This window comes from Euprymna scolopes, chromosome 13 (genome assembly GCF_053919585.1).
Source record: "Euprymna scolopes isolate OS-2025 chromosome 13, ASM5391958v1, whole genome shotgun sequence".
NCBI classification, from domain to species: Eukaryota; Metazoa; Mollusca; class Cephalopoda; order Sepiida; family Sepiolidae; genus Euprymna; species Euprymna scolopes.
In genome coordinates, this window is record NC_136494.1 from 69083277 (window position 1) to 69103673 (window position 20397).

Genomic DNA, 20397 nt, shown 5'->3' on the forward strand with positions numbered 1-20397 from the left:
ACATATATATACATATATATATATATATATATATACATATATATATATATATATATATATATATATATATATAAATATAAAATTAAAGATCATAGTTAGATCATTCTGTGCTTTAATGTCAGTTTCATGAGCAAAGAAAAACTAACACAAGTTTCTTGGAAATTTCAATCAGGTTTTGAAGTGTTTTTCTTTGCTCATGAAACTGACATTAAATTACAGTATTATATAACTCTGATCTGTAATCTTATTTATTTATTTATAGTTCTTATAAATTTTTAAATAACTATTTATACATTTGAATATTGAGCTGCATTTTGCTTTATGATTTGATTTTTGAATTTTATAATTTTTTAAAAATATATTTTATTGGATTTTATGCCACACTATACTATTACTTGTAGTAATGTCCTATTGTAAGATATTTTAATGGTCAATTTTGGGAGAGAGGGGTAATGTAGTATCTGTTCTGTTCTCATAATGCCATTCTCCTAGGCAGTATCTCCTCCTGGGGGGGAGGCTAACATACATCACCAAGAAATCGTCACAATCAGCTGTTCATTAACAAATTCAATATTTACATTAAAGATACGTTAACCTTAATATTATTTTTAAAAAAATCAACAATAAACACTACGAAAACAGATAAACAATAAAAACTAAACAGTAAATTGTCTATGGCATCATAGCATAAGGGATTAAGATGCTGGACTGAAATACATAAGGTATGGGGTTCGAATCCTAACAACAGTCAAGCTACGCTGAAGAGGAGTAGGACCCCAAAACATGCGTGTACGCAGATTACTGTTTGTAAAAAAAATTAAATAAAAAATACGTCCAAATAAAAAATGGGGAACTTTCAAAGAAAACACTGGATCTCTGAGGCGGAGACGTTAACCTTAATATCGTTTAAAAAAATCAACAACAAAAACTATGTAAAAATAGAAAGTATTTATATATATACAGAGGCATGTCAGAAAAGAATAGACACCCGTAGAAACAGTTTATATCGATAAACATATAATTTATAGAACAAAATCAAAAATAAATGGTCACAAATTTAATAACTAACACTTGGTTGACATTCTCTTTGCTGTTCTTAATGCTAGGACTCTTCTGGCATTGATCAGTTGACAAATAGTATCTTGAGGAATTTCTTGCCATGTCTGATGCAATAATGCTTTAAGATCATGCTTAGATGATGGCTTCCTTATCTTCTTGCGAAAGCTCCAGTCTAATATGCCCTAAAGATTTTCGTTTGGGTTCATATCCAGGGTCGGACTTTACCATGGAAGTTCATTAATCCCATTTTGACAGTGTTGTGTCGCCCTGGCAGAGAAACAAGGAACTCCAGTCTTACATAAATAAGGAGTTGATTTGGTTTATTTTGCCACTTGAAAATATTGTTAGGGATCTTTCATACAATATTAAAACATATTTAGCAGAATTGATGTTTCCTTCTTTCTCCACTGAAATTCTGATAGGTCTGATGCTTCTTTGGTTCGTGGCATGCTTCAATATTGTTAGATGCAATTTTAATGAGATATTCTAAGTTATTTCAGCACTATTTTTATCTGTAAATATAAATAAGCATATATTAATCTTAGGATAAATATTTATCTTAGTGTTTATTCTTTTCTGTCGTGTCTGTATATCTATATATCTATATATATATATATATATATATATATATATATATATATATATATATATATATATATGAGTTGGCTCCTTTAGTCTCATTTCTTATCCTATATTATTAATTTTGTATATGTGTGTATAGGCATTTATACAATTGCATATGGATATATGTATATAAGGACCATTATAAATTAAATTATCAAACTATAACTTATGATCTGTAAATCTTTCTACTCATTTAAACTTCCTTCCTAATTTTAACTAAATAAATTTGAATTATCACGTCTGAATAATTATCTTTCAGTCTGGGTCACAATAACCTCACCTGACTTATATTTATCTGTTCTAAAATTAGATTAACTATGTATTTTTTCTGTCTTCCTCTTCTCCCCCCCCCCTTTCTTTATCTCTCTCCTTTTCTCTCCACTATGTCTATTTTTCTTTCTCTTTTCTTTCTTCAGCTTCTTATTATTCTTCTTCCTCTTTTCATTTTCATTTTCCTTACTCCTCCTTTCTCAATTTCAATCTTTATTGCTATTTCTTTGAATCTTCATTTCACCTTTTCCATTGGCTGAGATGGTTTTGCTATTTCCTACCTCCAGATTGCTTTTTCTTTTATATTTTAAAAACTTGAATTTTACTTCTCTGTGACTCAATGGATTTTTTAGAAGTATGCATTTACCCTGAACATTTGTAATTCTGTTTCCTGTTCTTATGGATTCTCAGTTGACTTTATTGGATTTTACCTCCTTATTCAATGGACCTTTTATACTTCAACTTTTTTCCTTGTTTCTGCTTTCATAATCATTATGAAACGTTATAAACTTTCACAAACTGTTTTAAAACTTTTTCATGCAAATATGATTCAATTCATCTTTGTAGTTTCCATTTAATGCACTAATCTGCAGAATTTATTGTATATTTTGCAAACCTCTTTCCTCTGACGAGAAGAATTGCATTTTTTGAATCTCAGCGAAATAAGGTCTTTCCAATTTATCTGTACTCCTTGTCGGATAATTAAAAATTCTGTATACCTTCTTTACAGGGGATTAATGTATTTTTTGAGAATTTGAATTAATTTTCAATTAGATTTTTCCATTTTATATATATATATATATATATATATATATATATATATATATATAAGAGGTATATTTGGTAAAAAGGATAAAGAGTACTCAGTACATTAGTAGGGCCAAATATATTTTTTATTGTTTCAACTTTGGGTGTATTAACTTAATTCATTACAAGTTGTTTTAGTAGACGGGATAAACATTATCCACCCATATCATCAGATGATTCAGGTTAAAATTTTAACTTGAATCATCTGATGATATGGGCAGATAATATATATATATATTGCTAGTTATTGTAATTAATGCTAATATGAAACTTCATCTTTCTTTAAAGGTTCACTGCTCCCTTCAAAACCATCTCCTGAGTTTCTTGATTTATTACAGAAGCTTTTAGAAAAAGATCCATCCAAAAGGTAAAATATTTCAAAATGGTTTCTTATCCACCTTTGTTTTTTTTTTCTTTTTTTGGTTTATTGCTTTCATTCTAATATCTTCAAGATTTCCGGTATTTTTAGATGCTTTGTATTATTTGAATGACTGTTCTCACTTAAGAGAGCATTACAAGCATATGCTGTATTTTCGTGGACATCGGCAATATTACATACCTAATGTGCTTCAACAAGTCATAACTTTTTAATTTGTTATTCGATTTTTAAAAGAATTACATTGATGAAAACAGAATAGAATAACCATTCCAATGATTTTAATTTATTTTTCTTTTATGCTCCAAGTTAAAAATGAAAAAACGGTAAAAAATGACGACAGCAAAAAGGGAAACCGTTTTTTCAATGTTTACATTTCATATGTTACGTTTGAATACATATATGCGGGGTTAAATTTGATTGGATATGGTTGAAATTTTACGGGCTATATAAATAAAGAAGTCCATCTCTACTGGTGTTTGATTTTTTTTTTTTATAACCATTGGAAGCAAAGTTATGACCGAGCAAAGTTGATGAAGAATATTTCAAAATTGATAAGATAAATTGGTATATATCATCCATTTTCATATAGATAATAGTTTCAGAATTATTTTCATGTATAATATGTGAATATTTGATAATTATTAATTGGGGAGAAATTTCTTTAAAATGTTATCTTTTATAGAAATTCAAATCCGCTTAAAGAGAAACATCTTGCTTTTCACTAACCATTGCTGTCAGTGTATTAACGGGTTTGTATTCGTTTAAAAATAGAAAACTGTTTTTCTGCTTCTCAAAACGAAAACAGAAAAAAGTTTATTTTTTATTCTGAGTTTGTCAATTTAAAAAAAATTATCAAGTTTTTCAAATTTGATTTCCAAACAATACTATTGTGTTGTTTTTAACGCTTAATGTAGTAAAAGCATTAAAAAAAACAACAAAATTTATGAAGTTCATGCATTTGTTTTTTAGGGGTAAAAAAAAACAAAAAAAATATATATATAACAAATAAAAGGTACTTTTGCATTTATGCTACCATGCTGAAATAATAACGTTATTATTTAGAAACCCATTCTTAACATGGGGAAGGAAGGGTGTTTTGTTAACTATTTTGTACTTTCACCTAACAATTAAATAAAATATATTGTGAAACTTGAATTTATTTTTAACTCCTTTTTGCAATACTGTAAAACAAACCCGTTTTTTTTTTTAACTGAAGATATCTAAATACTAATAATAATTAGGCGGTTCACTAAAAAATTTCATTGTTATGCATTTTGTAAGTTTTTACCTTGTTTCCATCTTAACGTTTTTCTTTAAAATGACTATCATTTAAGGCTTTCGGGTATGCTGAAAACGAATATTGCATTTAAATTTTCCGCAAATAAGTAGCTTTTCAGATATTAAGCAATGTCATTTCTTATGTTATTGCTGGTGGCCATCTTGGTACATGCGTTTACGCATAGTTTCTCGGAGTTATGTTTGCGTGCTCACACGTACCAAGATGGCCACCAGCGATAACATAAGAAATGACATTGCTTAATATCCAGAAAACTACTTATTTGTAGAAAATTTAAATGCGATATTCATTTTCAGCATACCCTAAAACCTTTAAAAGTAATCATTTTAAATATTAAAGTGGAAACAAGGTAAAAAAATTACTGTTTTATTTCTTTTTTTACATAGTTGAATTTTCAGTAAAAAAAAACAGAATAGAAATGGCAAAAATTACTATCTACTGATGAATATATAGTTGTTGCTTATCAGAATTCCTGGTATCCTGGTACTGTGAAAGCTACATCAAGGATTCATGTAGAGTATGATTTATGGTTGCATCTTAGAAAATAGAAGTATATTTTGGGCCAGATCGAGAGGATTTACAAAATTGAAAATTGGACTGGTCCCAAAATGCATAAGTTCTGATCAACTATGGGAATTTCCATCTTTTACAGAAATCCAAAATCTATATGGGAAAATTTTCTTTGATTTATTTTTGAGATTAATTCATATCTACTCAATTTTTTTTTTTTCCTGTGAGGGAGTAGTAAATACTGGCCATGAATGCTCTTTAGGCATTCAATGGCTACACCCAGATTAAGCTCTCTTTTGGTGAGAAGGCAGGAAAACGCCTGCTCTCAATAAAGCTATATTTAAATACCACTATAATACTTAGTTTTGTTCATGAATAGACATCCACTGTATGATACCATGCGCCAGTTTAAAAAAAATTGAAATTTGTCAATCTGAATTTATAATTCATGGCTTATGGTAAAGAGATACATCAAATTTGACTGCATAATCAGAAAGAGCACATAATTTTACATAAGAGGCCCAAGTTTCATAAGAATAGCTTGAAAAATAAATAAATGGTAGCGAAATTACTGAATTTCTTGAAACTTCGAGTCCGTAATTTAACCCACTTTTTCTAAAGAAAAATGTCCATGGAAAAGCCTAAATTTTGGCACTTAAAATTCTCATAACTTTTGAACTACTGATGGTATTTGCATAATTCAAACGGTTTTAAGTATCTTTTACATAGCTCTTTTCATGCAAGTTGATAAAATAACAATTATCTAAAAAGAAAAAAATCAACTTGTAATGCTACTTTAGATGTTATTCTCATAAGGTTTTGATCAATATAACCTTCAACTTTCCTCGGGTGCATCTTGTTGAACTGGGGAATCTTTTTGTTGAATTTTGAAACCTGTACGGATCTGCTGTGCAAAGGATAAAAGTGCTAAGTATAATCAGTTTTTAATGACAGTCTTCTGGAGGCTGAAGCTTCAATCCTCAGTATGAGCGATACTAAGAATAAAATTAGAAACTAGTTAAGTCATGGCTGATGAAATGAGAGCAAGCTACCCTCACAGATTAAATGATGAGGGTTTCATTTGAAATTCCTTAGTTTAACAACATGCATCTGAAGAAAGGCATAGGTTTCATTGGTTTGGACAATGTGAGAATAAAATCCTAAATGAGACGAGTGGTCCAAATAATACAAAGTATCAATTTCTCATTTTATTTTTTACATCATGTGAAAATAAAAGCCAAGATGAGAATAGTAAACCAAATGGTATAAGTTATTACTTCTTTATGTAAAAAAAAATCCTGAAGCAACAAAATATTGTGACATTATTAAGTTGACTACTATTTAACAATTTTGAAATGTTGTACGACTAAGAAAAACATTTTAAGTTTTATTTAATTTCACCATTTTTACTTTTCTGGTGTAAAATTTTTATTCATTGATTTATTTATTCTGTTTTTTTTTTTTGTTTTTGTAGAATGACCTGGCCTACACTTGTTTCTCATCCATTCTGGGAAGGGTTGCTCGATAACATGGCCCACGAATTTGCAACACCGTTTCCAGTTGATACTTCAGTGCAGTATGATTCCAAAACATCGTCAAGTATACATTCCTTGCATTCTACGAGTGAATTAAATTTGCTGAGTGACAGTTCCAAGTGTCAGGAGAAAGTGCCAAGCTTATCACTTGGTAGTGAATCTGTAAGAGACAGCGTGAAGATGAGTAAGCAATTTTTACTTTGTTCTTTTCAAAAGATATTGATTTTATTCATGCAAAGTTCTTCACAAAACAAACCAATTTCATTACACAAGAGTTTAATACGGAAATACAATAGAAGACACCAGCCAAGTCAGCAGTAGACATGAGGAGATTGGATTTGAAGCAAGCAATGCCTTATCCCTACCATAAAAAGGGGTTTGTCTTTTCCTGGCATTCAGTTTGAAAATTAAAGAAATATTGAAATTATACCTTATTGGTTAGAATTGAACTCACAACCTAGAGAAACTGGACGACTGGTTATGGCACTGCAATAAACATGTCACTGCAATAAACATATCTATCGCAATAAAAAACGGTGAACCTATAAATTATTTATTAATTGTGAAATACAATCTTCAGATGTCTCTTTTTTTTTTCTTTTTTTTTTTTACACAGGCATCACCACATTATCAAGGCTAAGAGGCCACTCAAGGATAAGGGTTAAAGAGTGTACAGTAGAAATTGGACAATATAGTAATCATTAGTAATGAAAATTCGATAAATTTGATAACTTATATGGAACGGCCTATCAAGAACTTATTTACGTTAGACTTGAACACAACCAAGGGAGATCTTGAGAAATGCACTGGCCCCATTGCTGATTTCAAGTTTCGCATCCTATCGGCTCAAACAACAACTTTGACTTGATTCATGATGTGCCAAATTATCTCCTTAAAAGTTATCCACTATGTGTTCTGACATTGCAAAAATAATTGTATTCTGACAATCTACAATCTTTCTTTTCAACAACACACCATCTTGGCTTTTATTTTCACATGATGTAAAAAATAATGAGCTTAACAAAACATGTAGTCATGAAGGGTATGGAATAATTCAATGTGAGTTCATTATTTGCCTTATTTACTTACTAAATTTGTTGACATTGCTTAAGTTTGAAAAAGGATTTTTTGATTTGTCATGCTAAAGCTTGAAATAGCATTTTCATTTAACTGTCATATTTAAGTTTGAAAAAGTGTTTTCATTAGTTTGACTAAATTCTCTATATCCGCATTGTTAAAAATAACCAAAATTACTTAATATTTGGAATCTGCTGACTTTGGATAGAAGGCGGAGAAAAAAGTAGAAAAGGGAGATGTCAAAAGAAAACATTCAGTGATTGTGAACCACATAATTTTATTGATGGTAGCATTATTTTCATATTTATACAATATAATGGTCTAATTGAAGTCTGGGTGTAAATGCTGGCCAGGTCAAGTTTCAACCGATTTACAAGTTATTTCAAAACATAAATTACTACTCACAATCAGCTTTTTATTACCTGTTATGCAAGTTTTTTGAAGATATCTACTTCCTGCTATATGTACAACTGAAGATAGAAAGTGAACACTTATTAAATTCAAGCCACTGTGATGTCTTAGTTGTTGAGCATCCATTTATAAAAGCAGGGAAAATAGTGCATGCTTAGAGCTAGGAGTTTTTTAGTTAGGTTTTAGTAATTTTCATGTGTTGCCAGAAAATGGATAGATCAAATCATTGATGTGAAGTGAGTAAATGATAGGCTAATGATGATAAATGTTCTTGTTGGTAAAAGATTTGTAGCAATTGTTTCAACCTATGCACCACAGCAAGTGACAAGAAATCTGCTAAGAGAGCAGTCTATGAAGTTAAGAGGGTAGCAAAGGAAGAGAGATTTAAGGACATGTTGAGGAGACAAGGTGATAGAACTGAAGTGTTTAGGATTTCTAAGCAAATGACTGCAACAGGCAGAGATGTTGTTGGAGACAAATGTGTAAGAAATAATAGAGGAGAGTTGGCTACTAGTGACAAAGACAAACATTTAGTCTGACAAGAACATTATAAAAGACTACTGCATATGGAGTTTGATTGGAATAAGGAGAAATTGATAGTTAATGATGCTTCTATAGAACTACAACCCCAAATTTTTTTTTTTTTAATGGAGAGTAGAAAACGCATTGTGGATGCGTTATCTGCAGCTCCTGTTACTCTCGCTTCTTCTTATTTGTCCCTCAGTCCTCATTTTTTTAATGAGTGATTTTTCTGACAAAGGGAGAAGAAAAAGCTGTTTTCTAGGTTGGCAGTATTTTGCGCGAACAGTTGGCAGAGATGGCGGAAATTTTCTGTTTCTATGTCTATTCTTGTAGCCATGTCACTAGTAAGGGTGCTGGAGGTAAACGTTTTGTCTGGGCTGACGTTATCCGCCTGATAGTCAGGGACCCGAACCTTGGATTAACCACCAAGGAGGCTGTCCTATCAGCAGGTGCAAAGTACTGGAGCTGCTGTATTACCATTTGGTGAATGGATTCTGGACCATGCAGTAGCTTCTGGTGGGGCCTCTCGATGCCATACTAGTGGGTAATTGTTACGGCTTTACCTTTTCATTAGCTACAAATAAAAAAAAATTTTTTAAATTTCTTCGTTTCTTTTTCTCTCTTAGTTTCCCCTCTCTGTCCTGCTCTAAGTAAATCTGACGACCTAGTCCACAAATTCCAAAAATTCATCATGACAAGTTTCAAGAAAAAATACACGATTAAACCCGGTTCTCCAACTTCCAACGTAGACCCCTACTACCATGTCTCCTTCTCCAACATCAGGGGTCTACGTTCTAACCTTCCAGAGGTTGAAACCCAATTACAGGAGACTAAACCAGACCTTTTATTTTTAAGTGAAACTGGTATTGGACAGGCTATTTCCCTAGAAGAGTTCGCAATTAAAGGATACTCTAACTTAACTTCTAAATCTGACCCCCAAGATCGCCATGGGCATGGAATTTGTGCCTATATTAGGGATAACTTTCCATGTGGTAGGGACATCTCCCGGGAAGATCCTAACTTACCCTATATGTGCTTCCGGGTTGCTTTAGCTCACACTACGGCATTTATATTTACTCTCTATCGCCCCCATAACAGCGGAGTTACTATCTTTCAAAGCATATCTAAGAAAATTGACCAAGTCTTATCTGCTTATCCTTCAGCTAACATTCACGTATGTGGTGACTTCAATGTTCACAACGTCGAATGGTTGACCCACTCTAACAAGACCGATGATGAGGGAAGGTTCTGTCATGATTTCTCCATTGCCTATGACCTCACTCAGATTGTTCAGGAACCCACCCGTGTGCCCGACAATGATGGCCAGTATGCGAGCCTACTAGACCTTTTTCTCACAACTTGCCCTGAACTATGTTCAGTTTCTGTTCTGTCGCCTCTTGGCTCTTCCGACCACTCTGTTGTATCAATTAAGATAAAAATGAAATGTAATAAGTCCCCAAACGTACCTCTCCATCGTACAGTATATCGATACACTAAGGCTGACTGGGATAGCTTCCGTACATTTATATCTGATCTACCTCTGCATTCCATGTTTAAAAAGGATGTGTCCTCTATAGTAATAGACCTGACGGAATGGTTAATTGTAGGTATTGACCGTTTCATACCCTCGAAAAAGTTTCAGCAAAAACCTAACAGCCAGCCATGGTTCTCTCCAGAATGTGCTGCTGCCATTGCGCACAGAAATCACTTTTTCCACTGTTTCCAACGTAATAGATGTATGAAAACTAAAGCCGCTTTCAGGACTGCCAGCAACCATTGTAAGAAAGTAATAAAGAATGCAAGAGAGTTGTATGCTCAATCTGTTAAGTCCAAAGTAGCTGAGCAGCGGCTTGGTTCCCACCAGTTTTGGCAAATAGCAAACAGAATCATGAACAGAAGCGTGTGCTCCATCCCAACTATTATCAATGGACCTGAGGTAATCTCGTCAGCATCAGACAAAGCCAAACTCTTTGTCAAGAACTTTGCAGCTAACTCTACCCTTTGCGATCAAGGCTGCCAACCCCCAATATTTCCTCCTGTATCAGAAAACACGCTATGTGATATACGTATATCTGTACGTGATGTTGCCAAGCTAATCAAAAACCTTGATTCCAGTAAAGCAACTGGCCCTGACGGTATTCCAATTATAGTACTCAAAAAACTTCAACCTGAACTAGCGCCCATACTTACAAAACTGTTTAAACGTTGTCTTAAGGAGAATAGTTTCCCATCTCCCTGGAAAATTTCATCAGTATGCCCTGTATTTGAGAATTCAGGTGATCGCTCATCACCCTCTCAGTACAGGCCAATAAGTCTCCTGTGCGTCATGAGTAAGTTGCTGGAATCTGTGTTAAATACAGAAGTAATCAACCATCTCAACAAAAATAACCTTCTTAGTGACACTCAATATGGTTTCCGTTCTGCTAGATCTACAGCAGATGTGCTTACAGTTATATCTCATAGGATTAGCAAATCTCTCGACGGAGGCAACCTTTCTAGGGCAATTGCTCTTGACATATCTAAGGCCTTTGATAGGGTATGGCATAAAGGTTTACTTCATAAGATCTCTAGCTATGGTATTGCTGGAAATGTCTTCTCAATAATTAAATCATTTCTTTCTGATAGGTTCATAAGAGTAGTAGTTGAGGGGCAAAAATCAGAAGCTCACAGTATTAATGCCGGTGTCCCTCAGGGGTCCATCCTGGGCCCAACTCTTTTCCTGATCTACATTAATGATCTTCCAAATCACATCCTTACATCATTTGTAGACATCTATGCTGACGACACTACCATTTATGGTAGCACATCTAAGACAGTAAACAACCAAGTTCTCTCCAATTCTCTCTCCTCTGATCTTGAGCACGTAGTACAATGGGGTAAAGAATGGCTGGTTACTTTTAATGCATCTAAAACCAAGCTTCTCTCTTTACATCATCAACATTCTGATCCACATCTGACATCAATTGAAATGAATGGCTCTCGTCTTCAGGAGGCCTCAAGTTTTGACAAACTTCTTGGCTTGACCATTACTCCTGATCTTAAATGGAACACGTACATCAAATCTGTTGCCAAGGCCGCTGGTGGGATCTTTCTATCGATCCGGTAGATATCTCACTGCTGATGCTATTCTCTATCTATATAAGAGCCAGGTACGTCCAAGGATGGAATACTGTTGCCACATTTGGGCAGGAGCTGCTAGAAAGGACTTGGCCTGCCTTGATAGAGTTCAAAATAGACTTCGTAGCCTCGTAGGAGATGTCCTTTTCTCTTCCTTGCAACCTTTATCTCACAGAAGAGATGTTGCGAGTTTGTCTCTGATGTATCGTTATTTTCATGGAAAGTGTTCGAATGAGCTTCAATCTATGGTCCCCCCTTGCCAAACTTTCACAAGAAACACTCGTCTAGCTGTAAACACTATCAATAATTCCCCCCACTCTTTATCTGTGCCTAAACCTAAACGTAGATTCCATGAACAAAGCTTTTTTCTTAGAACTGCACGCCTGTGGAATTGTCTTCCGTTTTCCTGCTTTCCAGCTGACTACAATATGGTTGTCTTCAAGTCTAACGTAAATAAGTTCTTGATGAGCCGTTCCATATAAGTTATCAACTTTACCAAATTTTCATTACTAATGATTACTATAATGTCCAATTTCTACTGTACACTCTTTAACCCTTATCCTTGAGTGGCCTCTTGGCCTTGATAATGTGGTGATGCCTATGTAAAAAAAAAAAAAAAAAAAAGTCTGTGAAACGGGCTTCAACTAAGGTGAAGAAAGGAACGGCATCTGGGACATCTGGTGTGGATTCAGAAATGCTGTTCGCATCTAGTGATTTGGATATTAAAAAACTATTTAATCAGATTTTGATAAAAAAACAAATACTAGAGAACTGGAATAATAGTGTGATTGTGAGAGGCAACTGAAAGAGGTAACTATAAGTAAGTTTGAAGTTATTAGAGCATATGATGAAAGTGCTTGAGAGAATTATTGAGCAGAAAATTAGGCAGAATATAGACATTTATACCATGCAAGTTGGTTTCACGTCTGGCAAAGCTACCATGGATGCTATATTTATAGCATGTCAACTACAAGAATGACATCTTGAAAAGAAGAAACGGCTTTATTTTGCCTTTGTTGATCTAGAAAAGGCATTTCACTGAGTCCCAATGAAAATAGTTAAGTGAGTTATGAGAAAATTGGGGGTTAATGAGTGACTAATAACAACAATTATGACTATGTATAGGGATAATAATAGCACTATAAGAATCAACAACTTAATGGTTAAAAGGTTTAGTGTCAATGTAAATGTTTATCAGGATTCTGTTTTGAACCCTTCGTTGTTCATCATTGTTTGGGTTGCACTTTTGAGAGAATACAGAAATAGTTTACCATGAGAGATATTGTATGCTGATGATTTAGTAATCATTGCAGAGACTTTAGAAGAATTAGGTACTAGATATGCTGCATAAAAGAATGCAATCGAGAGTAAGGGACTACGAGTGAACCTGGTAAAGATGAAGGTGATGATCAGTGATCTTAATTGAGGCCCAACATTTGCCTTAGAAAAGCACATATGTGACGTCTGCTATTTGCAAACTTGATATTCTGCACTTACTGCAATCATTAGGCACACAAGCGCTGGAATGAAAGGTTGAGTGCTGTGCTAAATCTTAAGTGTAGAACATGCTTGAACCCCCAAATCGAGAATGATGTGAGCAAAAAAATTGAACTTGATGGCATCGAGTATGACGAAGATGATTAGGTTTGCTATATTGGTGACATGCTCAGTGTGGGTGAGGGTGCAAAGGCAAGTTCTATCGCTCGATTAAGATTAGGGTGAAAGAAATTTAAGGAACTGCTGTCCTTTTTAAGAAATCATATTTTCTTTCACAAAGTAGAAGGAAAACTGTACAGCCTGTATTAGGAATGTCATGATGGCTGGTAATTGGACTTGGCCTTTTAATGCGTATCAGCATATCGCAATCCATAGAGTTGATCGCTCTTGATGTTCAATGTCTAAGGTCATCAAGTTCAGTAGGTAGTGATGAAATATAAATACAAAAAAATTACACATGAGTTTGGAATTTTGCAGAGCATTGAATTATAAAATTCTGTCCATTTCCTTTTGTCGTTATTGGTAAATGCCTCAATAAGGCAAGTCTGTAAGATTTCCTTAGAACATACCTGTCAGTTGATGGAGAGATTGTAAGCTCATAGTTAGCCTGATTTGTGGACTTCGATAAACTTCATCAAATGTAGCACGAATTCTTGCCATTTGTTCTTCCGAAACTTGTTGATCTGAATATTTTGTTTTCTGCAGACATCCACACTCTTAAACCCATTTATACAACCATTGAATGTTCTTAGGGGATAGAAGATTCACTGCGATGACTGCATTTGTTTTTGTGAACTTAAGACGACAAAATGATTTATGCTGATGATTCACCATTTCATGAAAAAACAAATAATCGAACATTGCCAGACCACCACACAACTAGGGTGCACCTGTTGCAGTCATTCAAAATCCTGTGTTATAAAACCAGTTCATTCCTGTTGAATATCCCTCTTAATCTGACTTTTCTTTTAGATATTGGTTTAAACTAGCAAATTATGAATTCTACAGTGTTAGATCTTCTAATATATAAAATCAGTCGGATTTTCCAAGTTAAACCTAAACAGCAGTGTATCTGACTAATTGATATTTAATTCTGGCTAATCATTTTTTTCCTGTTTATCTTTGCAGTAGCCATCAGTGGGTAGTGTACATATATATAGATATATAGTAGTAGTATAAAAAGATATTTATGGCAGATATCATTATGCTCATGATAGATATTTCAATTCCTGCCCCTCCTCCTCCCAGTCAAACATTAACAGCAAGAACTCCTCTAGTTATAACCACAGCAATAAAATTTCATTTCTGCTTTTCTGTACCGAAAACCAAATGGAACTGTCATACACAAAGTTTTGTTCCATAAACATCCTGTCTGTAGAATGAAATACCATAAGGCTGCTTCCCAACTGACTAAAATATTCTTTTGACTTTTGGGGAAGCATTCACCCAGGATGGGTGAACTGGTTCATCCCATAGAACACACAGCGTTCCGAATGAGCGCAGACCATACATGATGGTCTGCAGCAGCCAAAAGAATTATCGGCAGCCAGTCCTGGAACCAGCAGCAAATACAGTAGAATCATTGACCAGAGGTAGGTTTGACATCTGCGTTGACCGTGTGTAACCACATTTTCAGCTGGCCTCCTGGGCGTCTTTGCCGATCTTGGAGTAGTTCTGGAACTATTGCTTCGTGGATGAACTTTCCTGTGTTGAGGCATGGCAGATTCAATGAAGTCTCCTCTTTAAAGGTGCTTGGTTAAGGGAGATGATCCTGCATTGCATCGACATTTGGAGACAAAATGGTGCTGGAGGACCTGCAGAATTCAGTAGAGGCAATGTAGGTCAGACACTACCAATCTTTTATGATCCGCAGCTCTCATGAGCCAGGTCTTGCAGGACTACAACATAGGTGTCTAATGTAGACAAATACTTGTTGAACTGTTCTCTTGCATAATCAATTTCTTTTTTAAGTAATTTTCTGTCCATTCCACCCATTGTGTCCATGGTGGAGATCATTATTCAACTGACGATCTCTTTAACATGGGTTCCGGGTTGTGATAAGCGGTTGACTCACTAACAAAAATCTACACATAATATTTATTTCATTCTGAATCAGTTCTTTTGATGCAATTGAATTTTTTCAGTTGAATCTATATTGGTGTTGAAAGAATCTCCCAGGTCTGCTGTCTGTGCCACCTGAAAAATATGGAGAAAAAATTATAAAACACAACTTTGGGATGAAAAACAAAATAGTGTTATTTTGGGTCACTCTGTATATGTATGTATATATGTATGTGTGATTGTTCATAGGAATACCCTTCAACCTCCAGAGGAAGTCAACTCAATGAAAATTGCTCAATTTGTATGTCACATCTGCTTCAAGATGTGCAAATCTGCGGCGGGAATGCAGAGTCATCTGAGATGGCATGGACGACAAGATTGGAAGAACTCAATGTGACGGCGATTATCTGGAAAGATGCAGCAATCATCATCATATATATATATATATATATATATATATATATATATGTTGGTTTCTCCTGTCGATTTTGACATATGAGCTTCTGCAATAACAATTAAGTTGTTCAGAAATCCACACAGATGATTTACTTATAGTGATGAAGGCTTTGTGTAGAACCATCCAACTTTTTGGTATTACTGCTAACATTTGTTGCTGCAAACGACTGCCACGGGATAGAGTATACAGTAGACCGCAGGTTTTTACATCAGAGTTTCTTTCTAGGTACATGTCTAAATGAAGACTAGGGGTACATCTCTCCCAGTGAATTAATGCACCCCCAGATATCAACCTGGAAATTTCTATGACTTGGCATAGTACATACAGTGCCTAGACTTTCCAAATGGTCACCCATCTGGTACTTGCCTGGTTCAACATTGCTTAACTTTTGTTATCTGGTGAGAACTGGTGTGTCAACATGCTTGTGCCGTGGGTAAGGTGAAAAATACATTCTCAATGGTAAAGCAAACTTATCTATATAAAAAAAAGCTTTACTTATTAAGCATGTGCAAACAATAGAATAAGTTAAAACTTGATAATGTAATAAAGTTTCTGTGTAACTTCATTCTTTATCTGAACTTATATATAAATATGTTGGGACGATTAATTGGAATGGGGAATTGAAAAAAATCAGAACTTTTTAAGGTATCAGAATGGGAAAAATTTGAGCGTATTTTCCAATGCCAAAAAAAAATGAAACTTTTATTTTTTTGTTTGTTTTTATTTAAAACTTCATTTTCAATTGCTAGTATCAATATAAAAATGATAAATATTTATTGATTTTAAACTATCAGTAAAACTAAAATCAAAGGATCCCCTCCCCCAACAAGTATATTTTTATGTTTGTGAAAATAGATGCACGTATTATGAGTTTTTACAGTAATGCCCCCCCTCCTCTAAAAAAACTACAACTCAATATTTACAGATTTTAAAAGGAATTGGTAATTGTATCAGAATCAAAGAAAAATATTGGAATCGTCCCATCACTAATACAGGGTGGAAAGTTGTTGCCCAAAAGAAAACTACTACAATCCATTTAGGTAACTTGATTATGTAATAGAGCTGACATCTATTCAATGTAACTGTCTTCAGCCACAATTGCTGCCTTGATATGAGTCCGAAATGGGGAGCATGCCTTTTCCACAAGCGTCGGTGGGAGTTCAGCGAATATTCGGCAGCTGGCGGCAATCACGCTGGCTTTGTGGGAAGTCATGTTGGTGATGTTCTCAACCTATGATCAAACGAAGGAGTCCAGCGGGTTCAGGTTGGGTGAGGAGAGGAGGGCCCAGTGAGAGATCGGTACAAAGTCATAGCACTCCTTCTGCAGCCAAGCCTGGATCTCTTTGGACGTAGTCTGGTACCAAGTCCTGCTGCCACACCCAGGGTCTGCTAGCATCCACCTGATTGCACCAGGGGATCATCACACTCTTCAGTACATCCAGGTACATATTGGTGTTGACTTTCAAGCTGACTTCAAAGATGTAAGATGCATGATGTGGCCCTCACTTGAAACCATACCAAAGACCATAATCGTGATCGGAAACTTTGTTTTCATCATCCTGGGTACGTTCCTGTTATTCATGGCAATCCAGCGATGAATTTTGAGGGTGCTGGCAATGGTCCCAGTTGTCATAACTTCGGTTGGTAAAGAACACGAGTTGTACAGCGGTGCATCTCTGATCTCGCTCGTTGAACATTGTGTCACTTTCAGACATGATAGAAGGCGCTTATCGTTCTTGGGATTTGTACACAACTGGCAAACTAGTAGATGGTCTGCAACCAAAAAAAAAAAACAGGTTTTATCAAACAGAAATAGAATCATGTCGCCTTTTCTAGTGCGACAATTTTATAGTTTCAGCTTGTATACATTAAATTATTCTATATTATATATATGAAGGAGGTTGGAGGTTATATGGTTCGAAATATGAGAATGATATTAAGAAAATAAAAATTATCAATCCTCATCTTTCAAATTTTTCCTTATGGATATTCCTAATAATTGATTAGTTTTTGTTTTTATTTTAATGTGGCAGGTTCCTCAATTTCTGATTTAAACAGTTTTAAACCCAAAATGCCTAATGCTGCTGATACTGGTTTTGGAGCAGGACTTTTTACGCTCAGGTTGGATAATTTTATTTTTTTTATTTTTTTCCTCTTTTTAAAATTAAAAAAAAATATCTCTTGTTCAAAAAGTGACTAAAAATACTTTCTAGTTCTCTATTATATAAAAGTATGAAGATTGTCCCCTTTTTTTAAATTTTTTTCTTATTCTATACATATGTTAAAATCCATACCTATTATAAAAGTTGTCCATTGCTGCTATGCATAGAAGAATAGTGCCAAACATTTATGTATGAAAATGTAATGTGATATCTTTATTGTTTGATTGAGTCAGAAGAAACTTATGCAGGATGGAGAGTGTACAAAAATAGATTCTTCGAATTAGTTAACTAACCACTTTGTCTAGATCTTACAGGGTTCACAAAGGCTCGAAAAGGCCTTATTTCTATTATTACCTTTAAAAGGCCTTGAAAATCCAATTTTTTATATTCAGTAAAAATTTGTCAAAATATTAAAAATTAAATCGAAATAAAAGCTATTAAAATGTTTTTTTTTAAATATTAATTAAAATACTATTAAAAAAATCTTTTTTTAATATTAAAAATACAATTGAAATTAATACATTTTTCTGAAATTGCATCATATTATTATTTCTGGTATCGTCGATACAAGAGTTACGCCCCTTTATTACAAAACTACCTGATGTTCCTATTTATTTGCCTCTCCACGAGGGCAGAGTTAGACACAAGGTCGATTTTTAATGTGGTAAAATCCAGCTCCCCAAAAAGAGGCACTCTGAATGGAAACAAAAATTTAAATTGTCTCAGTCATGAAGGATCTCTCCTCTACTTACCAAGGACAGAAAAGGTGAAGTGGAGCATCAGAACAGATACTACACTGTGATCTCGACCCGACTTTACAGATGTAGCCGAAGTGAAATTCCAAATTGAAATAAAAACTTTAAAAATATTTTTAAGTATTTATTAAGATATTATTAGTTTTTTGGTTTATTATATTATTCTTTATATATTAAATTTTGTTTTTTAAAGCTGGAATTTTTTCTGGAGAAGATCTTGAAAAAGGTTTGAGAAATCTTTGAAAATGGGCATTGAAAATCTGTATGAACCCTGTTTTGGTTCAAGCCAGTTAATATACCATTTTTGGACAACCATACCTTTTATTATTAATACTTTAGGAGGAAAATTGTGTATTCTATATTTCAAATGTCAAATCAATGACAAAAAACGTATTTTAGTTTCAAAATAATTTTTTTGTTTTGTTTCTCTTTAGGAAACGCTCAGATTTATATAATAATATTATGCCAAGGAATTCTATGTTCATATGTATATTATCACCCTTTACACATAATTTAAAAAGTGAGATCATCTATTCAGCAAAGATGATGGTTGATGATTAATCTAATGTCACTAAGGTAAAAAAAAAAATCCGTCTTTATCCATTTTAAATTTAACTGTTCCAATATTGAATTATGTCATCACGTTAACTACAACTGTGCAAATTTAAGTAAGTACATTTCAAGAAATTACCTTTTGTTTTTATAGAATTAAAGAATAGTTAGCTGATAATAATTTTTACGGTAAGAAAGTATAGTTTCCAAAAGGATAAAATCAATACAATTTTAAATAAAGAAGAGACGTCATTTCATTTAATATATAAAGGAACATATGAATTCATAGAATTGAAGAATATTTAACTTGTAAACATTTTTACGGTAAAAATATAGAAACTAAAAAAAGAATACAATTGATATAGTTTTAAATAAAGAAGAAACATTCATTCCATTTAAAGAACATTTAGCTGATGAGGAGAATTTTTATGGAAAGAAAGTCAGTTGTTTCTTAATAATATTGATTCTGATATTTATTTTTTCAACATGAATCTTTTTAACAGGAGATAATATAAACTTACAGTGAAAGCATTATTGAATTTTCACAAGATTCTGCTAGTAGTTTTGTAATATGGAAAACTAGCTTCTATTAAATAAAGGGCAGTTTTCTGTGTGTATGTTTGTATGCCTTAAAGCTAAAAACTACAAAACAAAGACCTACAAAGTGGGTATGTTCTTGATCCACATTGCCCTGGATGAATAATCTAAAATTTAAAAAAAAAATGATTCAATCTCAGAGAATGTGCATTTCCGAATTTTTGAGATAAGGATTAGTTATTTGGATTATTTGGATTATCAGAACTACTCTTTACATCCTGAGTGATTTTTTTTTTTTTTTTTTTTTTATAATATTTTGGTCGATGTAACCTCTGACTTTTTTTCAGGTATATCTTGTCAAGCACGGAAATTTTTCTGCCGAACTTGGGAATCTACATGGAATTTTGAATTATACCTTTTATTTAATCTCCAGGGTAGCATGCTCTCATCCCATTAGCTATGACTGGGTAAAAGTCTTAAGTAATTTATAATTGTATTTTGAGCGTTGTTCGCACTGAGGATTTTACCATCAACATCTAGGAAGAATAATAGAAGTTTTAATTGAAATATGTTACATGTTTACTCTGGCCAACACCGGGTATCCCCGTTAGTCTGTTATATAAATAAGCCATAATTCTGTGTGTCCCTGGCTAAAAGTTAAAAACTACACATGATACACTTAAAAATCTGATTTCATAAAATCCAATGTGACCTCGATCTGGTTATGGTAAAATAAAACCTCCTATAATATTCATTTCCTTGGGTTCA

The 20397-nt window shown here is 33.6% G+C and overlaps 1 protein-coding gene across 2 annotated transcripts in view; it reads left to right on the forward strand.

Annotated features, from left to right (window-relative positions):
• LOC145292060 (serine/threonine-protein kinase ULK4-like) overlaps positions 1-20397 on the forward strand; it is a 125082-nt gene that overhangs the window by 34250 nt on the left and 70435 nt on the right. For both annotated transcript variants that reach the window (XM_080138108.1, XM_080138107.1), the window contains 3 exons: positions 3049-3127; positions 6421-6665; positions 17657-17744. In XM_080138108.1, coding sequence (XP_079994234.1) covers positions 3049-3127; positions 6421-6665; positions 17657-17744 — 412 coding nt within the window. The remainder of the gene's footprint in view (positions 1-3048; positions 3128-6420; positions 6666-17656; positions 17745-20397) is intronic.